Below are 23,925 nucleotides of genomic sequence, written 5' to 3' on the forward strand. Positions count from 1 at the left end.
CGGAGCCGGCGCCTGCGAGCTCCCTGCTGAGCAGCCCCGGGCCTTGCAGCCGATCTCGCCGTCGGTGCTGGGAAGGTCGAGGCTTTGGGAATAATTCTCTTTTTCTGTAGGATGGCATAGTCCTCGGAGCAGATACGAGAGCAACTGAAGGAATGGTTGTTGCTGACAAGAACTGTTCAAAAATACACTTCATTTCTCCTAATATCTAGTAAGTATTAACATTGTTTATTGTGTAATGTATTGGTAATAGTATTGGGATTTTTAGCCGTGTCCTTTGCTAAGAGCAAATATTAAGGTGTACTTTAAAATGATAATGTATTAGCCAGACTTGGGGACTTCTGGTATTTCATTTACACTTAAACAGGCTATCTTGTTTCATGCTCTGAAAATATTGACTGTATGAGAGCTTTATTTCCTCAATTCTACAGTGAGAAAATTTCTACTTGTTGGATAAAACACAGGGTTATTTGTTTCCCCTGTCCTCCCCATCTTTTCCTAATTTGCTCTTAATATTTTTCAGTTGTTGCGGTGCTGGGACAGCTGCAGATACTGATATGACAACTCAGCTGATTTCTTCCAATCTGGAGCTCCATTCACTATCTACTGGACGACTTCCAAGAGTTGTCACAGCTAATCGAATGCTAAAGCAAATGCTTTTCAGGTAACGGAATGGGTTTCTTCTTTATTAACAATGCTGTTGAAATCACTAGATAGTATTTAAGCTCCTGTGAAGGAGCATCCTTCCTCAGCCTAGTTAACCTTCATCATAAGAATTTAGGAAAGATTTAATAATTGCTCTTTGCTTCATAGGTATTTGAACTGAGATGGAAGAGAAATCAAGTCTATGGTGTTTTAGAGAATTGATGCTATAGTTGTACGGTGTTGCTAGTAATAGATGCAAAAATAGAAGACCATTAGCTTAATAAACTGTTGATCACACCCATGAAAACTGATGTGTATCTCTGTGGCAAGATGGTTGGACCAGTAATAATCTTGTAATGTGCAAGCTTGTAAAATTGAGACTTTCATATGGCTTGTAATAAAATCACTACCTTAAAATGTATTTTATTTTCAAAAGAATAAAGTGTTTAACCATTTGAAGCTTACAGCTGTTAATATAGAACTCTGCTGGTGGTATAGTGAGATAAATGAGTAAAATGGTTTGAAGTTGTACTGCAGTTATCTTAAGATTTTATTTGGTTGCTTGACTGATCAGACTATTATTGTATGGCAGTTGAACTTTCTAACTGGCAGCATGACATAGAACATCCCCTTAGATTGAGGGCATGCTCTTCAAACTCCTAAGTATTCCAGTACTGTTTAGTACTGTCTTTTGCAGAAGTAAAAAATGCTGTTGAAAGAGAAGGAAAGAATGAAATGAGTGTATTCAGTTAAAGATATTGTTCAAGCTATTGGAAAGTCTCCTGGAAGGTGAAATAAAGCAATAAAAAGAAAATGCTTTGTGCAACCAAGTGACCTAGATAAATTGCAATAATTCAGCTCAGTCACTTAATGCTGTATTGATGGGCAGTTTGCCTTTTTTAAGTGTGTCACAAAACAATAAATTAAAAAGTTAAAGCAGCCAAGAACATCTCACAGGGGAAATGAAGGAATACATCTTCTTTGAAGTCTCTAAATAAAAACTTAATTGCAAATAGAGGAATTTCATTTAAGGCTTGAAAACTAATCTGAATTCTCTCCCTGTTAGCACAAATGTATCATCCAGCCTGCTTGCTGTTCGGCTGGGACACTGAAATATACCATGTTTTTAGTAAATTTCTTAATTTAAACTGTTGGTCACAGATAGTAAAAGTAGTCTTTCTGTTACAGAGATGTTCCTGGTGTAATCATGGAAAAATTCTCAAATGCGTACATTGTGTTAAAAAGAACCACAGCTTTATTGTGGACTTTCAGATTCACATATAAACATTTCTCCTAGGTATCAAGGCTACATTGGTGCTGCCCTGGTTTTAGGGGGAGTAGATGTCACGGGACCTCACCTTTACAGCATATATCCTCATGGATCAACTGACAAACTGCCTTATGTTACCATGGGTAAGTGATACTCCCTCAGTATTGTAACACAACTGACTGGTAAAAAGTGTGAACACTTCGAATTATTATTTAACGTGTTTTTACTTAAATTCCATTGCTTGCTGGGAGCTGTACAGACCTTAGACTTCGAAGATAAAGTTGTACCCTTATTTGTGACGCAGGTGCACTATTCTGTTTTGCTTCTAACACTTGGAAAAACATGGGCTATTATAATACCTAATCTAAGCTGCCAAAAAACTGGTATTGGGAAAGTTGCTCTGCATGTTCCCCAGCATACCTTAAAGCAAGAGAATTGTGGGAGTCCCAAAAACTTGCTGGGGAAAAAAAAAATCTCCTTAGAAACTTGATTTGCAGATAGTCCTAACTCATGGTTCATAGAACATCTCACTTGAGGGATTACATTCTGCCTCAAGTTTTTCTGTAGTTTCATTAGGAAAAAAATGTGCCTTGCTTCTCCTTTGGGACTGTTGTATTTCTGTATTTCTTGCTAAGTAGCAGCTGTATTTTACTCAGGAAGGTGCTTCCTTGTAGTGAAGCCACACCTGGTTTACTTGCTACATATAATAATCGGTCTTAACTACTGTATGGAGCTTCTCAGTAAAGAAGTTTAATTCTGTCTGTTGTCGAGGTCAACTTGACATTAGTAGCCCACCATCAGGTTAAGTGTTAGTACCCCAACTTTTCGGTCTATGTAACATTTTTTGTAGTAACAATAATTTGAGCTGTATGTACATGCAATTCTGTGTACATCTTGTTCAGTTTTGAATTGGGGAGTGATAATTCTGAAAGCTGAAACCACAGATTTTTGCATGCTTTTCTGGTATTCAGGATATATTGTAAAATACAATCTTGGTAAATATATTCTAATTTGCTGTTTTTTCAACTATAATAAGAATATGGGATAATTTGGAAATAAGTACTTTGTGGTAGCAGAATGCAAATCATAGGCAGCTTTTCTGGAGTGTCTTGTCTTTCTCGCTTAAAAAGCAGAAACATTGTTCCATTACTTCCCAGTTCTACAGAAGAAGGTGAAGAATACCTACAGGAGAGAATTAAACTTCTGAACTCCTGAGTGCTGCTTTGCAGTAGCAATAATGTCACGTTGTGAAATGGCTCTTGAGCATATACTCATTTACCTGTGATCTTGCTAAACAACCCAATTAGAGGCCTCTTATGAGTATAATCAGGAAGACATTGTATTACAGAATACAAAATCTTCATTCATCTCTAATCTTGATTTGTGAATTTAACTTGTCATTCCTCCTGTCTTCTAACTATTCTTTGTCCATGGTCTCTAGGTAAAATTGTTTCTTTAGACATCTTGTTCTGTTTTTTAATTATTGAGGGATGCTTGGAGAGTCCCTGTGGTAAGAATCCTGAAGTAGTAAGCTGTAATAAGCTTTGTGACTTGCAGGAGAGCCTTAGTGGTGACCATTATCCTAATTTTTTTTTTTCAGAAGGGAAATAACACATGCATTGTTGAAGGGAAAGACACACATCTCGAAATATTATGGAACTTGCCCAGTCTTTGGCAAAGGGAGTATTTTCAGTAGTAGTGTCAAGCTTGTTCTGGTTAGTTCTGAATTCTTTTGTGATTTATAGGCAGTAATCTGGGAGAAAAGGGTAAAAAATAGTAAGAGGCACCACTGAGACACTGGTAAGAAATTAAACTAGTGCCTTCTGAGCTAATAATATTCTTGCGTGGTTTCATCTGTGGCTTTTAAGGTTAATGTTCTACTGAGAATGTCATATATCTGGAAAAAGTAAAATTCCAAACATAACCAGGGTCACAATTATTTTTGCTCTTTGATCACTCAAGAAGTCACTGTATCAGACTTGTGTTTCATTTTGAAGACTTGGATGATTTTAAATTAAAGCTTGGTTTCGGTAGAGCTATAGAAGTGTAATGTAGAGTCCAAATAAATATATCAGAAAAGAAAATAGATCTGAAAATAAAGTGTGTCAGATTAGTAAATCAGATCTAGCCTATGTCTGATGCAGCTTTTATGCAGACTCTGTGATGGGAGAATACAACTTTACTTTTAGTTAATCTTTTTCTGTTCATGGTTGGCATCTCTAGATAAAACATGTACTTATTATATTCTTGGAAATATTAAAGGTTTTTCTTCTGGATATTTGCACTGCTGAAACAGTGCAGCTGTTAAACTGAATCATCTGGTTAACTCTATAGTGAGAACTGTGATTAACTTGCAGAAATTCTGCAGAGGTGGTATTGGACCAACAGATGGTGCCATTATCCCAGGAACTGGCAAATTACTGACTTGGCAAATAAAATCCATGTAACAGTCATGTGATGTCATTGTTTAGCCTTTGATATAAAAAAAGTAAATGTCTGATTCTTACAATTGCCTTATACCCAATGTTGTAGTTAACTGTAAAACTATAACTGACTCTATACTGATAGCTGGTAGTAGTTGATTACCAGTTTCTGTTATGTACATGTTTACTTCTGTGCCTATGTTTTAAAAGCTTTAAAGTATGGCATTTCTCAAAGTCCTGGCCACTCAAAAAAAAACAGAATAAGTTCAAACAAATAGAAAGTAGAATATCAATGGATTAAGTTCATTGTAGCTTAAACTTTGATTTGCTGTCAGCTGTACCAGGTCTGTGTCTGGTGATTACATGTTACTTTTGTCCACGCTGTCAAACAAAGCTGTTCTCAGCATAAATGTCCTTTACTTTTCTACACCTGGTACACTGGTACTTTCTCCAGTGCAGAATAAGTTCAAACAAATAGAAAGTAGAATATCAATGGATTAAGTTCATTGTAGCTTAAACTTTGATTTGCTGTCAGCTGTACCAGGTCTGTGTCTGGTGATTACATGTTACTTTTGTCCACGCTGTCAAACAAAGCTGTTCTCAGCATAAATGTCCTTTACTTTTCTACACCTGGTACACTGGTACTTTCTCCAGTGACACAGATATATTTTAGTAAAAAGATTTGCTTATGCGTATAAATGAAAGATAGAACTGAGACAGCAGAAAGTGTCAAAGGTCAAATTGGAGATAGTGGCTGGAATTTTATTTTTATCTTATTTACACTAATCTATTGTTTGTTGTTTTTGTTTTTTTCCCCAGGATAGGTATTTTTGGCCAGTTAATTTCTGGGAATTCAGTATTAAATAGGAAAGGCTGTTGAGGTGTTGCGTTTTTGTTTGTTTTAATGTTCTGGAGTGTGTTTGTGGATGGACAGAGTGGTGTCCTCCCTTGCAAGGGGGATTTAAAAGTTACTCAGTGCTTACTCAGGAGTGAAAACATCAAATTAAACTGTTTATGCTGACAAAGGACAAAATTGGATTTCAGCAAATGATGCAAGATTGTCTGATTGCTTGGCTTGTCTAGGAAAGCTTCTGGCCAAGACTTATAATGAAATGCATGCATAAAATTAAAGCACTTGAAGTCTGTAGTTCAGCTTTTGGAAACAGTAAGTATGTTCCAGTCGTCTCTAGTGGCTAAAGCTAGTCCCCTGGTACCAGTGTTGCTTCATATTCATAAATCAGCTCTTCATGCGTTGGCAATGTTGTCCTGCAGAGCAGGCACTACCACTGCTGAGACTCAGCCCCTCAGCCAGGAAGCAGGGTGAAAAATGATCCCAATCGATGGGGCTGTGGAGATCACCGAATTTTTGCCTAGAATGAACAGCAAATTCAATAACAATGAGTGCGTGTGAATAAATGCCCTGTCAGTGAGCCCTGACACTGATGGATTAGGAAGTGCTAAATGTTACTCTCTCAAGGCTCTGTACATCCTCCAGTGTGGCAGGCTGAGGTAGCGAACAGGTCCTTGGGTGTTGAAAATGGACTGTGCTTAGCAATAAGAAGTTGTCTTCAGTGAATGTTCTGCGAAAAGTCTAGTTCACCTGTTCTAGAAAAGCTACTGCAGTTGCAAAATACGGTGGAAATTATTGTTGGCTGGAGTTTCTGCTATCAATAATTATCTTTCACTTTAAATCTATACTGAAGTGGTACAACTCCTCAAGTAAACACCAAATGGGATTTTTAAAGTGAGTTTATTACAGTTGAGTCCAGAAAACTTTTGAATAATTTAGTTGTGAAAACTTATGAAATGACCAATGTTTCTTAAAGAAGAAAAAAATAAAATCTCTTAGGGTCTCATAATTTCCCTGGTTCATGCTAATTATCAGACTGAAAAGCATTTGCCTCAGAATACAGCTCTGCATCTCAGTTTCTTTAGTTCTTTATAACTTGTTTGGCAATCAATATTTTTATATATTTAGATGCTAGATTAATACTACCTGAATATTTGTTTCTAAAGTGTAGCTTACTGAAAATGTATGCAAAGTAAATTCTTTGGAATTGATACGGCATTTTTTCTTGATGATTGTGTTTCCAAGGTTGTTGAGGTGTAACCATTCATAGCAGTTAGTGGTTTTAAAAAATCTAGCTGAAATGTTGGGTTTTTTCCCCTGAATGTTATGTAATACAAATACATGATGACTTTACCAATTACACTTTGTTTTAATTATCCTTATTGCTCATACACAGAACAGTTGTAAACTTCCAACATTTAAAAAAAATTCCAACAAAAAAAAGTTCCTATTTCTGCATTGGTTGCGTGTTGTTAAGATTTCAAACTGAAGTTATCTATCTAAGATAAGTATCTGGTTTGGTATTACTTTGAATCTGAGCTCGGTGAAAGACACTATTTAATGACGCATTATCTCTCAGCTTTCCTGAATGTTTTAATAGATTTGAGGTTGAACTGCTGCATCTTAGCAATGTTGAATCCTAACTGGTAGCGACTTATATCAGTTATTATGTGTATGAGGTGGGAATGTTTATCCCTAATTAATGGATGGTGTTTTGCAATGTTTGGATTTTATCTTTCTCCAGACATTATGTTTGGGAATTGTTAAGCTTGTTTCTACATAAAGGCAAAGCATGCTTGTTAAAAATGAATTATTGGTGGGCACTGAATACATGGACAAGAGAACAGCTGTTTCCCCACATACAAACAAGTTCTCCATAGACCCTTAATATCTAAGTTTTCTGTGCTTTTATAGGTACTGCAATAAGAAAACCATACTTCCAATGTTTACTTAAGTTCACAGATTTTATTGCCAGCTCTCCTGTTACAATGCATAGCTTTCACAAGTTGGTTGAACTACTTGGAACATTGTGGGGTTGTTTGGATCGTATGTGGAATTTGACAAGTAGAGGGAAGTTGGTGTAATTGGATAGTGAAGTTCGCAACTGTGCTCATGACCGACTGTCCACGGCTGGTTTTCTGCATTTCTGCATGGACGGTCAAGTGACGGGGTTTCAGTCCACCAGCAGTGCAAATAAGGGGATTGAGGGGTTTTTTTAGTTAATGTGCTACAGGTGAATATATGCACATCATTAGTATTTTTCAAAACAGTTCATATTGCTGTTGTCAAATGGAAGATGATTTGTTTTGATACAGGAACTCAGAGGTATACTTCTATTTGTGTTTCTAAAAATACAGTGTTTACATCTGGTGCTAGTAAGAGTAAAGAATTTTCATTGTGCTATTTAAGATTACAAAAATCTGTTCTTTCAGAGAATGCTTAGCTGTGCTGTGAGACTTTTGCTAGGCATTTTTTCTTTTAATGCAAGCTTATAAAACTTACGTTTAGGATTTATAAGCAGTAGAGGAAAAAAACCCCTGAATTTATTAAGCTTTTCCAGCTTTACTTCCTGTTCTGTTAGAACCTCCTTGAGACTGTGGTTTTTAGATGTAAAATGTCTACACACAGGTTTAAATAAATTAAGACTTCAACAACTCTCTGAAAACTTACATTATAGGACTGTCTGCATTTATTTAAAATTTATATTGAATTTGGCATTTATTTGCATCTTGGTAATATAGTGAGATAAATAATTAACAGTACAATTCTTTATGTATATAAGATTTCATGTAATGTAACATAAGGTTTCCCCGCCTCTTCCCCCCTACCTTTTTCCTTTTTCTTCTTTATAAGTCTACTGAGTTCTGGCCCATAGGTTCTTTTGGGAACTTCTTTTAAAAAGGAGCTAGAGGAATGAATCCAGTCTGAGCCATGTATGAGATTATTGCAGTATTTGCATTATTGATAACTTTTATTTGTCAGTAGAAGTCTTAAGAAACTAAGACTACTTTTTCTTAGCTCAGTAGCTTTAATGTAGTAATTTCTGTCAGATATTACCTTTTATACTTTCATTCTTGCACATTTTTTAGTCTTTATACTCTAATTTTTTTTTCAAAGAACCCTTATCCAAGGGTGAGATTGTTTTCTAGTTTTGAGACTAGGTTGTTTTCTAGTTTTCCCATTCTGCTTATGGTAGGCCTTCATTTGTGTGTAGTAAGAATGTGGTCTTAGTTTGAGACCGTATCTCAGATTTTTTCCCCCCCCCCCCTCATTTGAAATGTTCCTATGTCATTCCACAAGAAGAACTATTTTATGGTTCAAGTCCTGTATTTGTTTTGGAACACACCTTATTTTGACCTTGTTTGAAGGATCAGTAAAATTCCTTTTATTTGTGATTTGTTCTGTGATATCAGCTCTTTTTATCAGCAGTTCATGTTCTGCTATTAGTTGCTTAAAAATCTTCTTTATTCCCAGTTTCAGCATTTAAAAAAATGGAGTCATGTATTGCTCCAAGGTGTAAATGAATAGTCATTGCCTGTAATACAAGTACACACTTAGAGTGTCCTACTGCTTTTAGATGTGATGTATTTGGTACTGTAAAGGTAATGATCCTCAACCACAGCAATATTCTGTAACAGGAATATCTGTCATATTCATTGGGATTACCATGTTCATTGATTTGTGTCTGTAAAGCTGCTGTTCCTACCCTTTAAATTTGATCTATAATTGGACCTCCTTAAATGGTTCAGATAAGGTAGTCTGTATTTTCTCAACAGTGTCACTGTCAGCTTCTCCTTTTTCATTATACATTCAGCAGACTTGATAAAATCAGCAGGACACCTCATTTGAAACTGTTTAATCGCTGCCTTTTTCTTTCACTAAACCATTGAGGTGGTCAAGCGATATACACAAATCATTTTAAATAGAAAATACGGCTTTCTCTGTGACCCAGCTAAACAGATAGCAGTATGCAAAACAAGTTAAAAAGTAATAAATGCCAAAAAATCTTCTAATTGGAGTAAAAAATTGCAGGTAACTTTATTCACTCCCCAAAAGTAGCGCTCTCTGAAATATGGTTAGGGCCACAGACAGACAAGATATCTTCCTGAAGACTCACTCTTTCTGAACAAAGTAGTATCATACTGCTTTTCATATTAATTTACAGAAAGCACATTTATAATGCCTGCAGTTACAGTGCATTGGGTAGAGATGGCTTCTGTTCCATTACTACACTTGCACTGCATCCTTTAAGACAAGTAATGTTAAACTCACGTTTTCATGTCTGTCGTTTTGTCTATTCGGCTGTTATTGTTCAATGTAAAAATAATGGCACAAAGTAAATGCATAATAAACTGTTTTAAAGTAGATACGGGAAATAACCTGATGGCAGCAGCCAGCTACCCTATTACCATTGCTAGTTTACTCATCCCCATGCGTAAAGGTGACTGTGCCAGGGCAGCTCGTTAAAGCAATCTATTCATTCTGAGTGTCTTAGTATTAAGTGACATACCCTCTAACGTTGCCAGGCACAAAAGTGGGACAGGAGAAATGAAGGAGTAGGAATTACAAACTGTGGCACTAAATACACTGGCTAAATAAGTGTCCTAATTTTGTTACCGTAGGTTCTGGATCATTAGCAGCTATGGCAGTGTTCGAAGATAAATACAAACCGGACATGGAGGTAAGAAACTTTATTTTTAAAGCTCAGTGTTTCTTCCCTCAATAATTCTCATGATCGTAAGAATTTAAGAGGTTTGAATTCTTAAAGTTAAATCTGCTCTAGTTTCCCTGCACTTAAAATGTACTAATGTCAGCTTACTGCAAAGCTGTGAAAGGTGATGGGTAAAATAAATTTAAAGAAATAGAGCTTCTTGCAAATTTATGTATGGAAAAACTTGTGTGATTTGAATGCAGGTGAAAGCTTTAAAAACATACAACTTACTGATATAGTTGACTTCAGGAATTCAACAGCCCTTGCATAGTCAGTATTGCTGTTTTTCCTTCAGTAGTCAGTCTTCTCTCTCTCTCTCTCTCTCTTGAAAAGAGAATGCATTATTGTAAAAGCAACAAAAAAAGTTCAAGTAGTTTATGAAACCAATTAGATTTCTGGTTGATTGGGTATGTTCAGAACTAGTAATTGGATTTTTAATATCTACTTAAAAGCTGATTATCAGAAGATTTATAAGGTTGTGGGTTGTTTGTGTTTTGCTGATGATAAAAAATTGAAAAATGTTTGGTTGTTCATTGTAGAGAATCATTCAGAGCAGCTAAAAGCTGGAGTGTCATGGTTAAGATCAGAATAAGTTATTCAGTTATTTTTTATGAATGTATGCAGTACATTATTATTGTGTTATCTATAGTATTTCCTTACACTTGGTTACACCATGTTCAGTGCCTGATAAACTCAACAGTGAAAAATCAGTTATCTGCAGACAATTGATTAAAATAAACCCAAAACAATTAAAGGGCTTTCTGTGACCATATTTTGTAAAATGCCTCAGTAATGTCAAGCCCTCTTTTAAACCACATTAATCTCTGCAGATTTTCTGTGAATGCTCCTTCTGATTCCAACTGATTAATACTTCCACAGTAAAGAAAAAACTGAGAATTGAACACAAAATTGAAAATTGAACCCATTAAAACTGACTTGTAACACTAACAGTTGCAATTATTTCAGCCTAAAATGCAGTATAACAAATCTTATAGCTATTTACTATCACTGAATAATGTGGAAAAGTAAAAAGTTGATTTACTTCAGAAAAGGTCTTTAGATGTTCCTCGTCTTTGTACTGCAACTGCTGTGGGTCATTTCCTCCCCTTCAAATGTTGGCATGACTGCTGTATATTTTCAGGTGATCATCCCATAAGTCCACTGAGTTCCTCTCTAAAATCAATTAATTAAATCTAAATTTTAAAGTGATGTGTCATACCCTGTTACATCTCCTGAAGACGTGATGTATCAGTAGATTTGGGGGAGGGAGTGATCCAAACTTGTTTTGAGATGTTTTCTAGTAGTTAAACTGCTTAAGAGTTAGTAATAAGCAGTTTTCCAATTATTCCTGGAACTGGCTCCTTTTCTGTCAGTATATATGAAATAGTTGTAGGTGTGCAGTAAGATCAGGATTCCTGTGTTGCTGCAATATCGGAAGACACTGGACTTCTGGCCTCTAGTATATTTATAAATGCTATTGGAAATATTGGAATATTTTTAATAGGCACTCAAGTTTCTTCCGTAAGTAGCATTACACTAGATGACTGATGGAAAGAACTGCTAGATAGAGGTAGACTCTCTACTTTTTTTTCTCTCCCCTCGTGCCGCTGTAAGAACGACAGAGTCTTTTTCCAGCCTCTTGTGTGACTGTGCACTTGGCATGTCTGCTATTCATACTGAAAACATGGACTACAAATCCTTGGAATTAACAGCTACAGCATAATAGTCTGCTTTCAAAGACACAAATGTCAAAGAGCTGTGCTATGGAACTGAAAATTTCATCTTATTCTCAGCTAGTTTTCAAGCTTGTATTTTAAGTCTTTCTTTGTGTAAGAGCAACAAAAAAGGCACCAAAAATTGGTAAATCTCCAACTTTTCCTATTTAGAAAGGTCATCCTAATTAAATTGTCTTCATATACAACCATAAATGGCAGTAGATATTCACTCTTACAACAAGCATGTAGAAATGCAGCCTACCAATTTGTTGAAATATATATTTAGATCTTTGAGACTTGCATGCACCTTAACCCTTCATTTGTTTTTACTAGATATTCTGTTATCTAATAACAATTTAGTAATCCTCCTAACTAAACCAGCGAAGTTTCAGGTGCTAAAGCTCGACTGTACTCTTAAACACTTCATACTCTGTTATGCCTGCCAGCTGAAAATATTCACCTTTTAAGTCAGATGTGGGTTTTTTTTCAGTAAAGTAACAAAATAACAGATGATATTTCTACTGAAATTAAAACAAATTAAATCTGAAGTACACAATATATATTTTACATAAAATTTGCTATGAAATGGCAATGGTGATAAAATTCCTGGAGATTAATTTAATAAAATGGGTTGAGGATTAATATTTTTCTGTCAAGATCAATACTACTTTCTTTTGCACTAATTGTCAGAATATCTTGCTAGGGCTACTGGAGGGTAGTCGTGTGCTTCACATCACAGAAAAATGATTCAAAGGCAAACTGTCCTGCACCCTCTGGTATCGACTTGCAAATTAGCATCTGGAATGTAATTAAACAAGCTTAATGAAAGTAGCAGCTGAATACTAGTGGAAAAGACAATCAGCTTTTTTGCCTCTGATATATATTCTGTACTATTGAAGCCGATCACCAAACACATCGTGTGAGCACAGTTAAAAAAATTAGCATTTATTTGAAGAATAGGAACTGTTTTTCATTCTGTTATGCTTTTGGCATGCACTGGTGTCCCATGAGAGCCATGCCACAGCAGATAGTGCACAATATTTATAAATCCGTGACAGGCAATAATAGCAACTTGAAAAATTCTTTTGCTAGAATTTCAAGTTGAGAGCTGCCAAAAGCTGAGAGGATCAAATCTGCAGTGGCAGCTGCTGTGCCCTACAGTTAGAATTGTAGACTTTGAAGATGCTCAACTTAAAAAAAAAAAAAAAAAAAAAAAAAAAAAATTAAAAAAAAAGACTGCAGGCTTAGCCAATTTTTGCAGGTTTCTAGAGCCCTGGCTCTCTGCCTTTTGAAGATGAGTTGCTGAAGCTTCTACCACTGCCTGAGGCATGCTAACACCAGCAGGATGTGTTTTTTCCATAGACTTAGTGTGTCTTCAGATTTAAGTAGCACATGCTTTATCAATGTCAACTGTGATGGTCCTTTCCCTGGTTGCAATGCCAGGAGATGATCTTTACCCAACATCCTTCAGAGAAACTGCTAAGATAGATGGTGACGTACACGAGTACCACTTCTGCAGTCTGATTTATGGAGGCATGTTTCATTATGAAGCAAGTGCTGGCCTCTAGAGGAACCATTATAGATTGCTGAAGATGTGAACACTTTCAGCCCTGAAGGCCTGTAGATGCTTCAAAAATGTAATGCCAAGCACCTAACTATTGTGGAACAATATTAATCTGTCATGCGGGCAGCTATAGATCTACTTTAAAAAACGTAAGTGGAAGAACAGCACATCTAATAGTGTTTTGAGCTTAGATCTTTCATTGCAGCCAATTTTTCTCTCAATAGAGTAGCCACACGGTTTTTAAACCTTACAGTCAGATTTTGCAAATGTATTCGTGCCTTCTGGTGTTAAACAATAGTAAAGAAATACTCTGAGTCAGTGGATATGGAAACCATATGATCTGGGAAAAAAATGTCTACAGTATTAAACGCTGAAATTCTGGGTTTATCTGTACTGTGGTTGTTGAATTCCTAGGGAGATTGGGGGGGTATTATATATTTTATTCCAGTATTTGATTTCTGTTGTTTGAAAAGTAGAAGCTTTTTGTCTGTAGAAGAATTACTTGATGTGCTATGTTGTAGCCTTCTGACAAGAGCTTCACGTTTAAGCAAGAAAACAGGCTGCTTGTAACTTCATTTCTTTTCTGTGTTTCATCAAAACAGCCAAGTTTAATAAAAAGAGGATCCAGAAGGAAGAGAAGCGGTAGAAGCCACAGAAGGCAGAACTGTTGCAGGGAAAGGGAAGTAAATCTTTGTGTAATGAGTTCAGGGGCACCAAATAGGTGGGAAAAAAAAATGGAAGGAGGTAGTCTGGCAGATATTTAGTAACTATTTCTAAAATAGATCATCCCAAAAATGTGACATTATATTTACAGTCATTTATTATACCACTTCTTTTAGTGTGGCAGGAAATCAAGTGGAACTGAATGAAAACAAGATGACTCTGGAGGAGTAGGAACATTTAAAAATAAGAGGGGGCTGTTCTGACTATATTCCACTTGGAGCGCAGGCATTTACCCTCCTGCAGCAGCTATGCTGTAGGAGAGCAAAATGCAGTTTTTCAGACCAGAGATTCCTTCACCTGTTGGCCAGGTTTGCTTTTGTGATCATTCTGCAGTGATTTCTTTTGCTACTTGTTTGGTTTTGACAAACATGGGTTAGGGAGCAACCTTACGAGCAATTCAGCTGGCAGATTTGGGTAATCCTCTGTAAAAGGAGAAATGAGTGGCAGACAGGTGGAGTTGGAGGTAGTAACCTTTTTCAGTTAATAGTTGCAGTTGTCAGAGTAGGTGTGTTCACAAGGAAATCATAGGAAGGAGGAGGACAGGAAGCTGCAAAATGTGTAGACTCAGGCTCTTCTGGTCCACAGTTTTGTTTCTGGCTTTGTGACTGATTTTTGAGGTACTTTTGAGCAGCTCCATATTCCCAGAGTGAAGAAGCTGAGGCATAAAGAATGCCTTCCTCCGGATGCTCAATGTGCACTGAAGGTCTTTGCTGTATCAAAGTGGAAAGTAGTCTAAATTCAGCTTTCACTGTATACCTCGTGTTTCAATAAAAAATACATCAGGCATACTACAAAATATTAGTGACAAAATAAAATGACAAAAACATGTCACTTTCTTCCATTTTTAAACAGCTGACATACAGATCATTCAGATGTTTCTGTGCTCATATTTCCTACTGTCCCTCAATATGGTGATTTTTTTTTTATTAACTACTGACAATACTGAGCTATTTTTGGAAACTGTCAAAACTCTCTAATCTTCAACAATAGTTGTCTCATCAGTCTTATTTAGCCTGCATCTGTGTGATTCAAGGCTCAAGAGCAATGACAAGCTGCATATGAATTCTGCATTCATTAGTGATGGTGATCAAAATGCCTGTGTCCCTGCCATAGGGCTCAGGTGTGGAAGTCTGCAGGCTAATCCCACCAGCTGACATTCAGAGGTTTAATGACTCCATAGGAAGGTGACCACTTGCTGAGAGGTTTGTCGGCTGAACTCAGACAGCAGACAATAGAGATCAAGCCAGACTATCAGAGTTAAGCTGGAGAGCCTGACTGAGATACTTGAACCCCTGTTGGTGTCAAACATGGAGATTAAGTAAATGGGGAGGGAAAAAAAACCTGATTCTGTGAACAAAAATAAGTACTTAGTATTTGTGCTCTGTGTATCTGTTTATTTCATTATCCAGTGACAATAACTGAGACTTAGTGGCATATGTTCACTGCCTTTTCTGACAGAGCTCATGGCGATACAGATTGCATTCTTTCCTTACATACCTGTATTATTGTCTCCTTCAGAGACTTGAATATCCATGGGTAAATATCAGGTGTTAGTGCAGACAGTCATCCAGAAAATAAAGGCTTATCATGCTGTCTCTTATTTTTACATTAGATTAAAATTATTCTGTGGTAACCTGGTTTCTGCTTGACACATTGGACAGTACCGTTCTCATCTTCTTTCACAAAACTGTGCCCTGGATTGATTTCCTTTGCGGAACTAACGTTGAACAGGAAGTATGAGGCTGATTTAAAATGTGCTAGCTAGATGTGCTCTGGAATGGCTAGGATTACTGGAGAAGTGTTTTGAGGTGTGCTTTTTGAATATATCAAAGCACAATTTCTGTGCAGAAATCAGGTGGGAAACTGCCAACAGTATCAGTCTGAGTTGCCAGTGATATCCAGTAGCACCTTCTTCTAATTTTCGGTTTACAGACTGTATCAAGGGAAATAAATTTTACCTTAGTTTAAATTGGGCCTTGCTGCATGACAAAGAGCAACAATTTCTTCACCTTTACAAAAGTAACACTTAAACTTTGTACATAATAATGTAGACAAGCAAGTCGGAAGCAGGGCTCCATGTTAAGAGATCATTTCACTGCACAGGGTAGACGTAGGACAGGTAATTATTTTTGATGCATTTCTCAGGAGCAGGTGTTCCAGTTTAAATTGTTTCAGTTTGTGTATCTCCCATAACTGCAGAACACAGGCAAAACATACTGGAAAATATTTCACATGGCACGAAGCCCGAGTGCAGCTCCTGCGGCGAGGGCTGTGGAGGCAGAGTGCGATTTCTGTCTGAGCAGGGCAGAGTGAATGGGAATGAGGCGGGGGGTGGGAGCCAGCCTGGGCTGTGAGGGCGGCTGCCTCCCAGCCAATAAGCTTTATGGAGCGTTTTGGTGAATTAGGAAGGAAAAATTACCAGAGGGCCCAAGACTTCTTTTTCCAAATAAAATGTTGATCTTCATTCGCTTCCATCCTTTTTTCAGAGGTGAAGTCTGTCATATGAACAGAGATTTGCTTTATTTGAAGCCAGACATGTTATTGCTGGATAGTCATTTTTTGATATGCAGTAATAATACATAGTAATTTTAATTGTAATCTTTTGCATGGTTTACATTTCTGGCTACTTCCTGGTGGCTTAGGTTCACTATGTTACTGTGCAGTAATGCAGCTGTACAGAAAATTGAGGATATCGCACTGTCAGAGTAGAACTTGCAGCTTGGCAGAATTTACAGCTCTGTTACTGTTGAGCGAGTTCATTTTATTTTGAGAGTCAGTTCCCTAAAAAAAGCATGAACTTCATCCAGACATAAGAAGTGATGGATTAAATGAATTGTCATATTCATTCTTAGTTCAAAGCATGGAAATAGTATTAAAAGAAATCCCATAGTTGTGCGAGGAGCTTGTAATTTAATTCTGTACCATTGGAAATATGTATTGTACTAATCTTCATGTAAGGAATGACATATAGGAACTAATGTTATTGAATAGTAGTTCCGAAGCATATAAGTTTCTTGCCTTGGCAGGTAATTTGGCATAAATTGTTAATGTAAATCCAGGTTAGTGGGGAAGACATTATTTTACTAAAAAAGATAAACTGCTGATTAATTCAGTATAGAACTCAATTACAAATTGAAAGTGTCTCTGCGGGACGCCAGTACCCTAAAGACAGCAGATGTTGAATTGATACTCCAGCATATTTCACACTGGTATGAAATATTAACATGGTTTATTATACTTGTGTGGTGTACGATATCAGAAAGGGGGAGGTAGTGATGAGTCCGGGCTTGCAGGCATCTACCATTGGAACATGAAAAAACTGTAATCACTGAGAATAATAATTAGGGACTAAGGTGCATTTTATTTGAAAAGTTCTTAGTAGAAAACAGTTAGAAAAATAAACATGTACTAACATTATTCACAACAAAACTGACATCAAATGCAGTACAGAATTATCTGAGCTATGATTCTGTGATCTATTAATGAATGAATGTAGGTGCATTTGTGTAAAAACTCAAGTTGCTGAGTTCTAACAAGACTGGCAGGTCAGTGCTATGCTCTGATTTCTTTGTGTAATTTCCTGCCCATGCCGTATTTGTGCTGTATTTTTTTTTGTAAGGTAGGCAGCACATTAACCCTGATGTGTTCGTAATCCAGGGATTTAAGTAAATTGGGTTTTTGTCTTCTATTGTACTGCATTGGTGATGGTGGCACAGACAGGCTCTGTAGACTTTGCATTTGAGAAAGTGCTAAGCGATGAACAGACTAGTAGTACAGTGGCACAAGAAAATACAGGAATGTATGTAACAAACTGGTCTGTGCTGCTTTTTTTTTCTTTCTTTGTTTAAATAGAAGTCCAGCTTTGAAAGCTTCAGAGAAGTTAGAATTTAGACAAATGTATTTGAAGTTACCATTCTAAACAGAAGGCATGTTCCACAGGGTTTGAACAGGATGTATTCTGGAGAGAAAATTCTGATCATATTTAATACCCTTTGAGTCCTTGACAGTGTTTGTTGTGCAAATATTGAGTCATTGACTTGCCTTCCTGCAAGTGAATGAAAGTAATGTTTCAGAATTTGGAGCATTTCGGTTTCTTGTTAAATAAGGCTGTGGAAACAGAACTGGAAAATAACATGATACATGTTACCTTGATTTAAAATAACTTAGCTGTTTAACACACAAAGTAATAGAGTTATTTCACTTTTCCCCCCCTCACTTGTGCTTTAGAAACTACTAAATTTCTGTTTATCTTAGTCTTTAACAGCTGTTAAACTAAATAAACCTGTATATGATACTTGTTTTTCTTTAGATTCAGATTTTTTCTTTAGAGCATACATGATTCCAAAATAGCATACAAGTTGAAGTACAGCAGAATGGAGGTGATGCCATCTTTATTACAGGGCATAGTTTTAGTCCTAGATATCTTTAGATATCTTAATTTTTCCATCATGTGCTGGGAATATTCTGATAACTTCTACCCATTCTTCTTTATGCACAAACTGGTGGTTGTTTCTAGGACCCATCTTTGTATTTTCCTGCTCCGTGTCTCCCAGATGCGGCTAATCTTAGATTCTGATTTTCATAACCCCTTTGCCTTTGGTGTGATCATTGCTTTAATTCTTTCTTACTTGCAGCTTCTATCTTGTAAATGTTTCTTTGTGCTGTGGTCATTTGGCATGTCAGTTTAATCCTGCTTTCTGTGATTTGGAATCCTGATCCTATATATTCATCACATATCTATTTTAATAGCTTGTTTTTGCATTGTTTGGACTGTTAGATCTCAGCATTCTGCTTCTAACTTCTTTTGTGACTTTTTAGAGCACAAACAAAAGGTGGTGGAGGAAGAAGGGTGGGGGAGAGCCGGAAAGACTAGCTACTTTTAAATTTCATTCACCTGATAAAAGATGAAAGAAAAGTAAGATATTTTAATTATAGCATAGGTCTATTTAAAAAAAAAATTAAAAAATTATGAAACAAGGTATGTCATTCATCTGCTTATGAGGTGCTACTCGAAATGCGTGCTTTTTTTGGTGAAAACTTGTTAAACTTGAGTGATACAAATTACATGTGCCAGCCCCTTTCCAGCTTCAAAAGGTAGCCAAAGCAAATTCATTCTCACTAATGGAGTCTTTCAACCTCCCCTTACAAGAAAAACACAAATTACTTTGCTTCTCAGTTTTGTTATCTCTTTGGACTTAGCCAGCAGGTTTTAGCATTGCTTCCAGTTACATATTGATCTCTACCACAACTTCTCCCAACAGGCAGACTTATACATCCTCTCGCATGTTGTAGTATGCTGATTACTCTTCCAAAGTCTAATTATGCTTCTGTAGGTGCTTATGTCCTTCAAAAGGTATCACTTTCCTACCCCCAAATTCCCAACACTCCTTTATAGATTTTTTTTTTTATTACCATTGTCCTTCCTGAAGATTCTGATTTTTTTTTTTTTTCCCCCCCTTTCCCCTTCTCTTCCCATGTGAGTCTTGTGGATTCTCACTTTAAGTAGGATCGACTTTTTACATTATATAATTTGAACAAATTTCATTCTGTTGTAAAAGACAGTTGTGATAAATATTTGAATTTTATTTTTACAAAAATTGTTACACACTATCATATTCATCCTATACAAATATTCATTGTGTACTATATTTCATATTATTGATAAGACTTATTATTGGAGAACTGCACTACATATCGTATATCTAACAGGATACCAGTGACCTGCAGAAGGTATTCATTTCACTTTGGTAAGAATTTAAAAAAAAATAACCCTTTCTACAGTTTTTAAATTTGGAAAAAACATCTCCTGTGTAACTTTGCAAGCAAGTTAAAAAATGTTGAGGAAATAATATTCACAAAGCCATTCTAGCTGCTCCCTTTACTGCTGGAGGCATAATGATAAACCTGTTTAAAAACTATTAGTAAAGGTAGTGTTAATATGATGTAGAAATATCCCCATCTTCTGTAGAAAGTCTCTTTTCTTTTTTACTTCAGTAGCATTTGAGATCTGGAAATTGCTTAAGTGAGAAGAGAAACTTGATTCAAGTCATATACAAGAATAATGTGTAAAAGTTCCTTATTGGTGCTGTTTGGGACTTGCACCATAGCAGCTGTAGAGAGGTAATCTATCAGTTCTTGACTGTCTACAAAATGCAACTCTCTAGATAACAGGTTTAAAGTAAAGATTTAATACAGTCTCTATCTACTATGATGTTGCAGTGACAGTTTAAAACTCATTCTCTAAATCTCAGCAGACTTTATAGCTAGCAGTGGGCCCATATAAAGCTTAATGGCATTACAAGACATAAATCATTTTTTAAAGATGCTACCAGTAGCTCCAATATTAAATGCAGACAATTGTCTGTGTTATAAATAATTTATCAAACACCATTTCAGATTAGCCTTCCATGCTGAGTTATTTATTTTAGCCTTTACTGTACTATTCCTAAGACACATTTTGAAAGATCCATTACTGGTCACTTTAATGAACTTGGGGGTCTGTTTTCTCCCCCCTCAAGCACTACGGTACATCTGTGGTGACCATTACACGGCTGATCTGGACCTCTTTGCGCCTTTTACAAGTGCTGCCCATTTGTCATGTAGTGGTAAATGGAGTTGCACATTGGAGTCCTGGGACACATTGTGTGATGTGGTGATGGAGACAAACAGATAGCTCTATAAAGCGCTGCTTGTCACAACTGACTTGTATTACAGTACATCACTCTTGCCGTAATCTCATTTAAGAAGCAGTGTGGACCCGAGAGAATGATATTCCCAGTTAGCTTGGTCTTTGCAACCATAAAGTAGGAAGTGCTCCTTTTATATACTCTGAACTTTTAGGGTTTTTTAAGATTAATTATTACAGTGACTCATTCATGCCCCTGTACTTAAGACCGTGTCAGCACTTTTCATGCTAACTCCCTATTTTCTGATTGATTGTAAAATAGCAGTCCTTGCTAGAACTTCGTGTGCAGGATCTCTGTCAAGGAATGTTGTGGGGTTTTTTCTGGTTGTGGGGCTATTCTGGTCATCTTTCTAAATTATGAAAAGAGGAGGAGGAGTAAATAGCACTGAAGCAGGGTTTTCTAAAACTATAATTATTCCAGGTTCGTGGACTAGGCTGCACTGTATCAGATGAGCTGAGATTACATTTTAGACTTTCTCAGTGTAGTGGATGCCTTAGTGCAGTTACAGCTGAGCTCTACTGACTGTACTGGATATTTTTAGAACTTTGGTAACAGGTTGATAGAGTACACTTTAAAAAGTAAATAAAGTTTAAATTAGTGAGAGGACTCTGCGAGATTTACATTGTTGTCTAAAAAAGATTAAATTAAAATTAAAAGGGAGAGTGGAACAAACCCCTACCAATCTGCTTTAGTTTTCCTATGCTGCGATGCTTTTCTTATACTAATGCTCACATAATAGCTTAAAATTATTCTGGTTTTTGCTACCACTTAAACATATCTACACATACTACTTTGTTTTATTGTAGTATATTTTTCACTGTAGTACTAAAATACCCTTAGCGTGTAACAAATCAGTGAAAGTAGTCTGAATGAGGAAATACTTTACTATTATCAAAAACGCTGAAGAAAGGTACAGGAGTTATTTTTACAGCATTGCTGTTTTGTTCTAGTCAGCTTGGTAGAAAGTATAATTCAGGTTTTTTTAATGAGTAATACTAATGAAACTGGGAATGAAATAAGAATTTATGCTATTTCTATAGTTTACTGAAAAAATGCCCCCCCTCCTGGTCAATACCTTAATTAAGCTGTTAGAACAGGACTACTGTTATTAAGAAGCTCTTCTATAGAGGGCCATCGGAGAATGCAAAGTATGCACTGGGAGCAGACGTGATTGTAGCTGAGCTAATTTTGGGCTCCTCTTCAGCTGCACTTGTACTCTGGGGCTTGCGCAGCTGCTGTCTGAATCAGACATTCTAGGAGCGGGCTGTGGATCTTAGCATCGTTATTTTCATGTGGCAGGATGCTGGCAGACACTGAGGCCTTTAAAATGAAGCAAATTTTTAAAAGCTGCATTTATCAAATCAATTGACTATTTGCTCTTTCGTTCATGATATCTAGTGGCAGAAGATTATTCAAAGGTGTGAAATATCAGCAAAGCAATGACGAGTGGTCATGGTAAACTTATTATTCAGTTATGATCATGTTGGGCTAGCTGAGCAGCAACTGCTGTAAATGACTTGAGGATAAAACAGAGTCCAAATTTGTGTTCATAGATGTGTTTCAGTCTTATTCTTTCTTTACTGGAACAGGCATGCTCTAGTCAGTTTTCAAGTAAGTTCTTTATACATTTTTGAGAAAAATTAAGGGGTCTTAAGTGCTCTGGTATGTACTTGAGAGGCTACTGAAAAGATTAAAGTGTGTGTGTGTATATTTGTGTGTGTATATCTGGACACAATCTGTTTTCCTTGCATTCTGACACTTCTGCTGGATGACTGGAGCACTTGCACTTAGTCTGTACAGGCTTCAGTGGAGCGGAGGGGGCAGGACATGTCCTCGCTGGTTTTGTCTCTCTTAGCAAGAAATACAGTGCCATGGTGTAGGACAGAGGACTCGACACCCATGCTGTAGGGCTTTGTCAAGCGGCAATGTATCTTTTGTCATAAGGACAGGCATGAGTAGGTACCAAGAACAGATGCCTGTACGTGGTTTTTACAAGATTTAAAATGATACCTCCAGAAGGTTGTTCTGCAGTATTTCTTCATGCTCACCATCTTCAGTTACAGTGCAAAACTAAGGATTTACTGGCCCTATCAGATTATTTCTAATAGCACTGGATCTGATCTGTGATTTTTCAATGAGCTACCTTTGAAATAAAAATAAGCCCTACCAGGGATCTGTAGAGGGAGCCAGCGCAGCTGTAATAGCCTTTACTAGAAAAGAGGAGGTTATCAGGTATATCAAAACTTGTATTTCTGACGCCTTCACATCAATGCCATTCATGAATTTTATTGGGGGGGAGCAGGGAATTAAGATGATTACAGATCTGTTGTAATATTTTAATGGAGAGTTTGATGAATTTGAAATGTTTCCTTGTAAGAGACACTCATCTGAATGTTACTTGGTGTGTGTATAATGCAGACACTATTGCACTCTTTCAGGCTATTTAGACAGCTTCTAAATAGTAAATTTCTCAGTTATGTGCAGCATGTGTATTTCAGCAGCTGCATGTTTGCCCTTTTAACAGAAAGCAGAGACAAAACCTGTAAGAAAGCAAACCTTAGCACTTTTGCAGGATTAGTGCATGGTTTCAGAAGCAATAAAAATAGTGAGCTTTATATCCTGTTCTAGTTTTCTATTCTAGTTTTGTTGCAAATACGATTCTACTAGTTGTACAAAGTAATTTAGAAATACACATGCTTTTGAAATATATAAATACAGTATGCATTAAATTAACTATATTACATATTTTGTGTCAGTTACCTATGGAATTTCTGAAGTGTACAGCAGAAAAACTGTAGCAGATTTTCCATTTTTTCATTTAAATGGTAAGAACTTAACTACAAATTGCAGTATTTTGACTGAGGTACATAGTTTGACTGGTGTTTTTGGCAGGTTTCTTTAAATTCTCTGCACTTGTGTTCAGGACTGGAATTAAATATTAGCCAGCTACAATTCAGTACAGAGCTAGGCTGCTTTGCAATGCAGTTACTGTTAAGATGAGCTGAATAAATTTTGCAAACCAAGCTATGTTACAAAATCATAGAAATAATTTTGGGTATTACAGAGGATGATTAATCGTCCCTATCTAGGGAAGTCTTGTGACTAAACTAGTGTGAATCTTTAATTTGTATGCAACTGTTACAGAGAGGGCATTATAGGGAACTTGTACATGTGCACAAAAGCCTGGAAGATAAAAACTGTAAAATCTATTTTACTCATTCATCAAGACAGAAATCTTAATTTTGCTTCCCTGACTGTCTTCACTAAGTCTGATCTGACCTGGGGGGTGGTGGATCACAAACAGAATAAAAAGTTGTCCCTGTAGATAGTCCCTCTGTTCA

At 36.6% G+C, this 23,925-nt stretch overlaps 1 protein-coding gene across 1 annotated transcript in view; it reads left to right on the plus strand.

Moving 5' to 3' along the window:
• Positions 1-110: 110 nt before the first annotated feature.
• Positions 111-23,925, plus strand: part of PSMB7 (proteasome (prosome, macropain) subunit, beta type, 7) — a gene marked incomplete at its 5' end in the record, with an annotated part of 26,382 nt that continues 2,567 nt past the window's right edge. Inside the window, 4 exons of the mRNA XM_009579455.1 lie at positions 111-208; positions 521-661; positions 1,940-2,055; positions 9,808-9,866. Of these exons, the coding sequence (XP_009577750.1) occupies positions 111-208; positions 521-661; positions 1,940-2,055; positions 9,808-9,866 (414 nt within the window). The remainder of the gene's footprint in view (positions 209-520; positions 662-1,939; positions 2,056-9,807; positions 9,867-23,925) is intronic.

Source organism: Fulmarus glacialis, unplaced genomic scaffold (assembly GCF_000690835.1).
Source record: "Fulmarus glacialis isolate BGI_N327 unplaced genomic scaffold, ASM69083v1 scaffold37196, whole genome shotgun sequence".
Classification (NCBI taxonomy): domain Eukaryota; kingdom Metazoa; phylum Chordata; class Aves; order Procellariiformes; family Procellariidae; genus Fulmarus; species Fulmarus glacialis.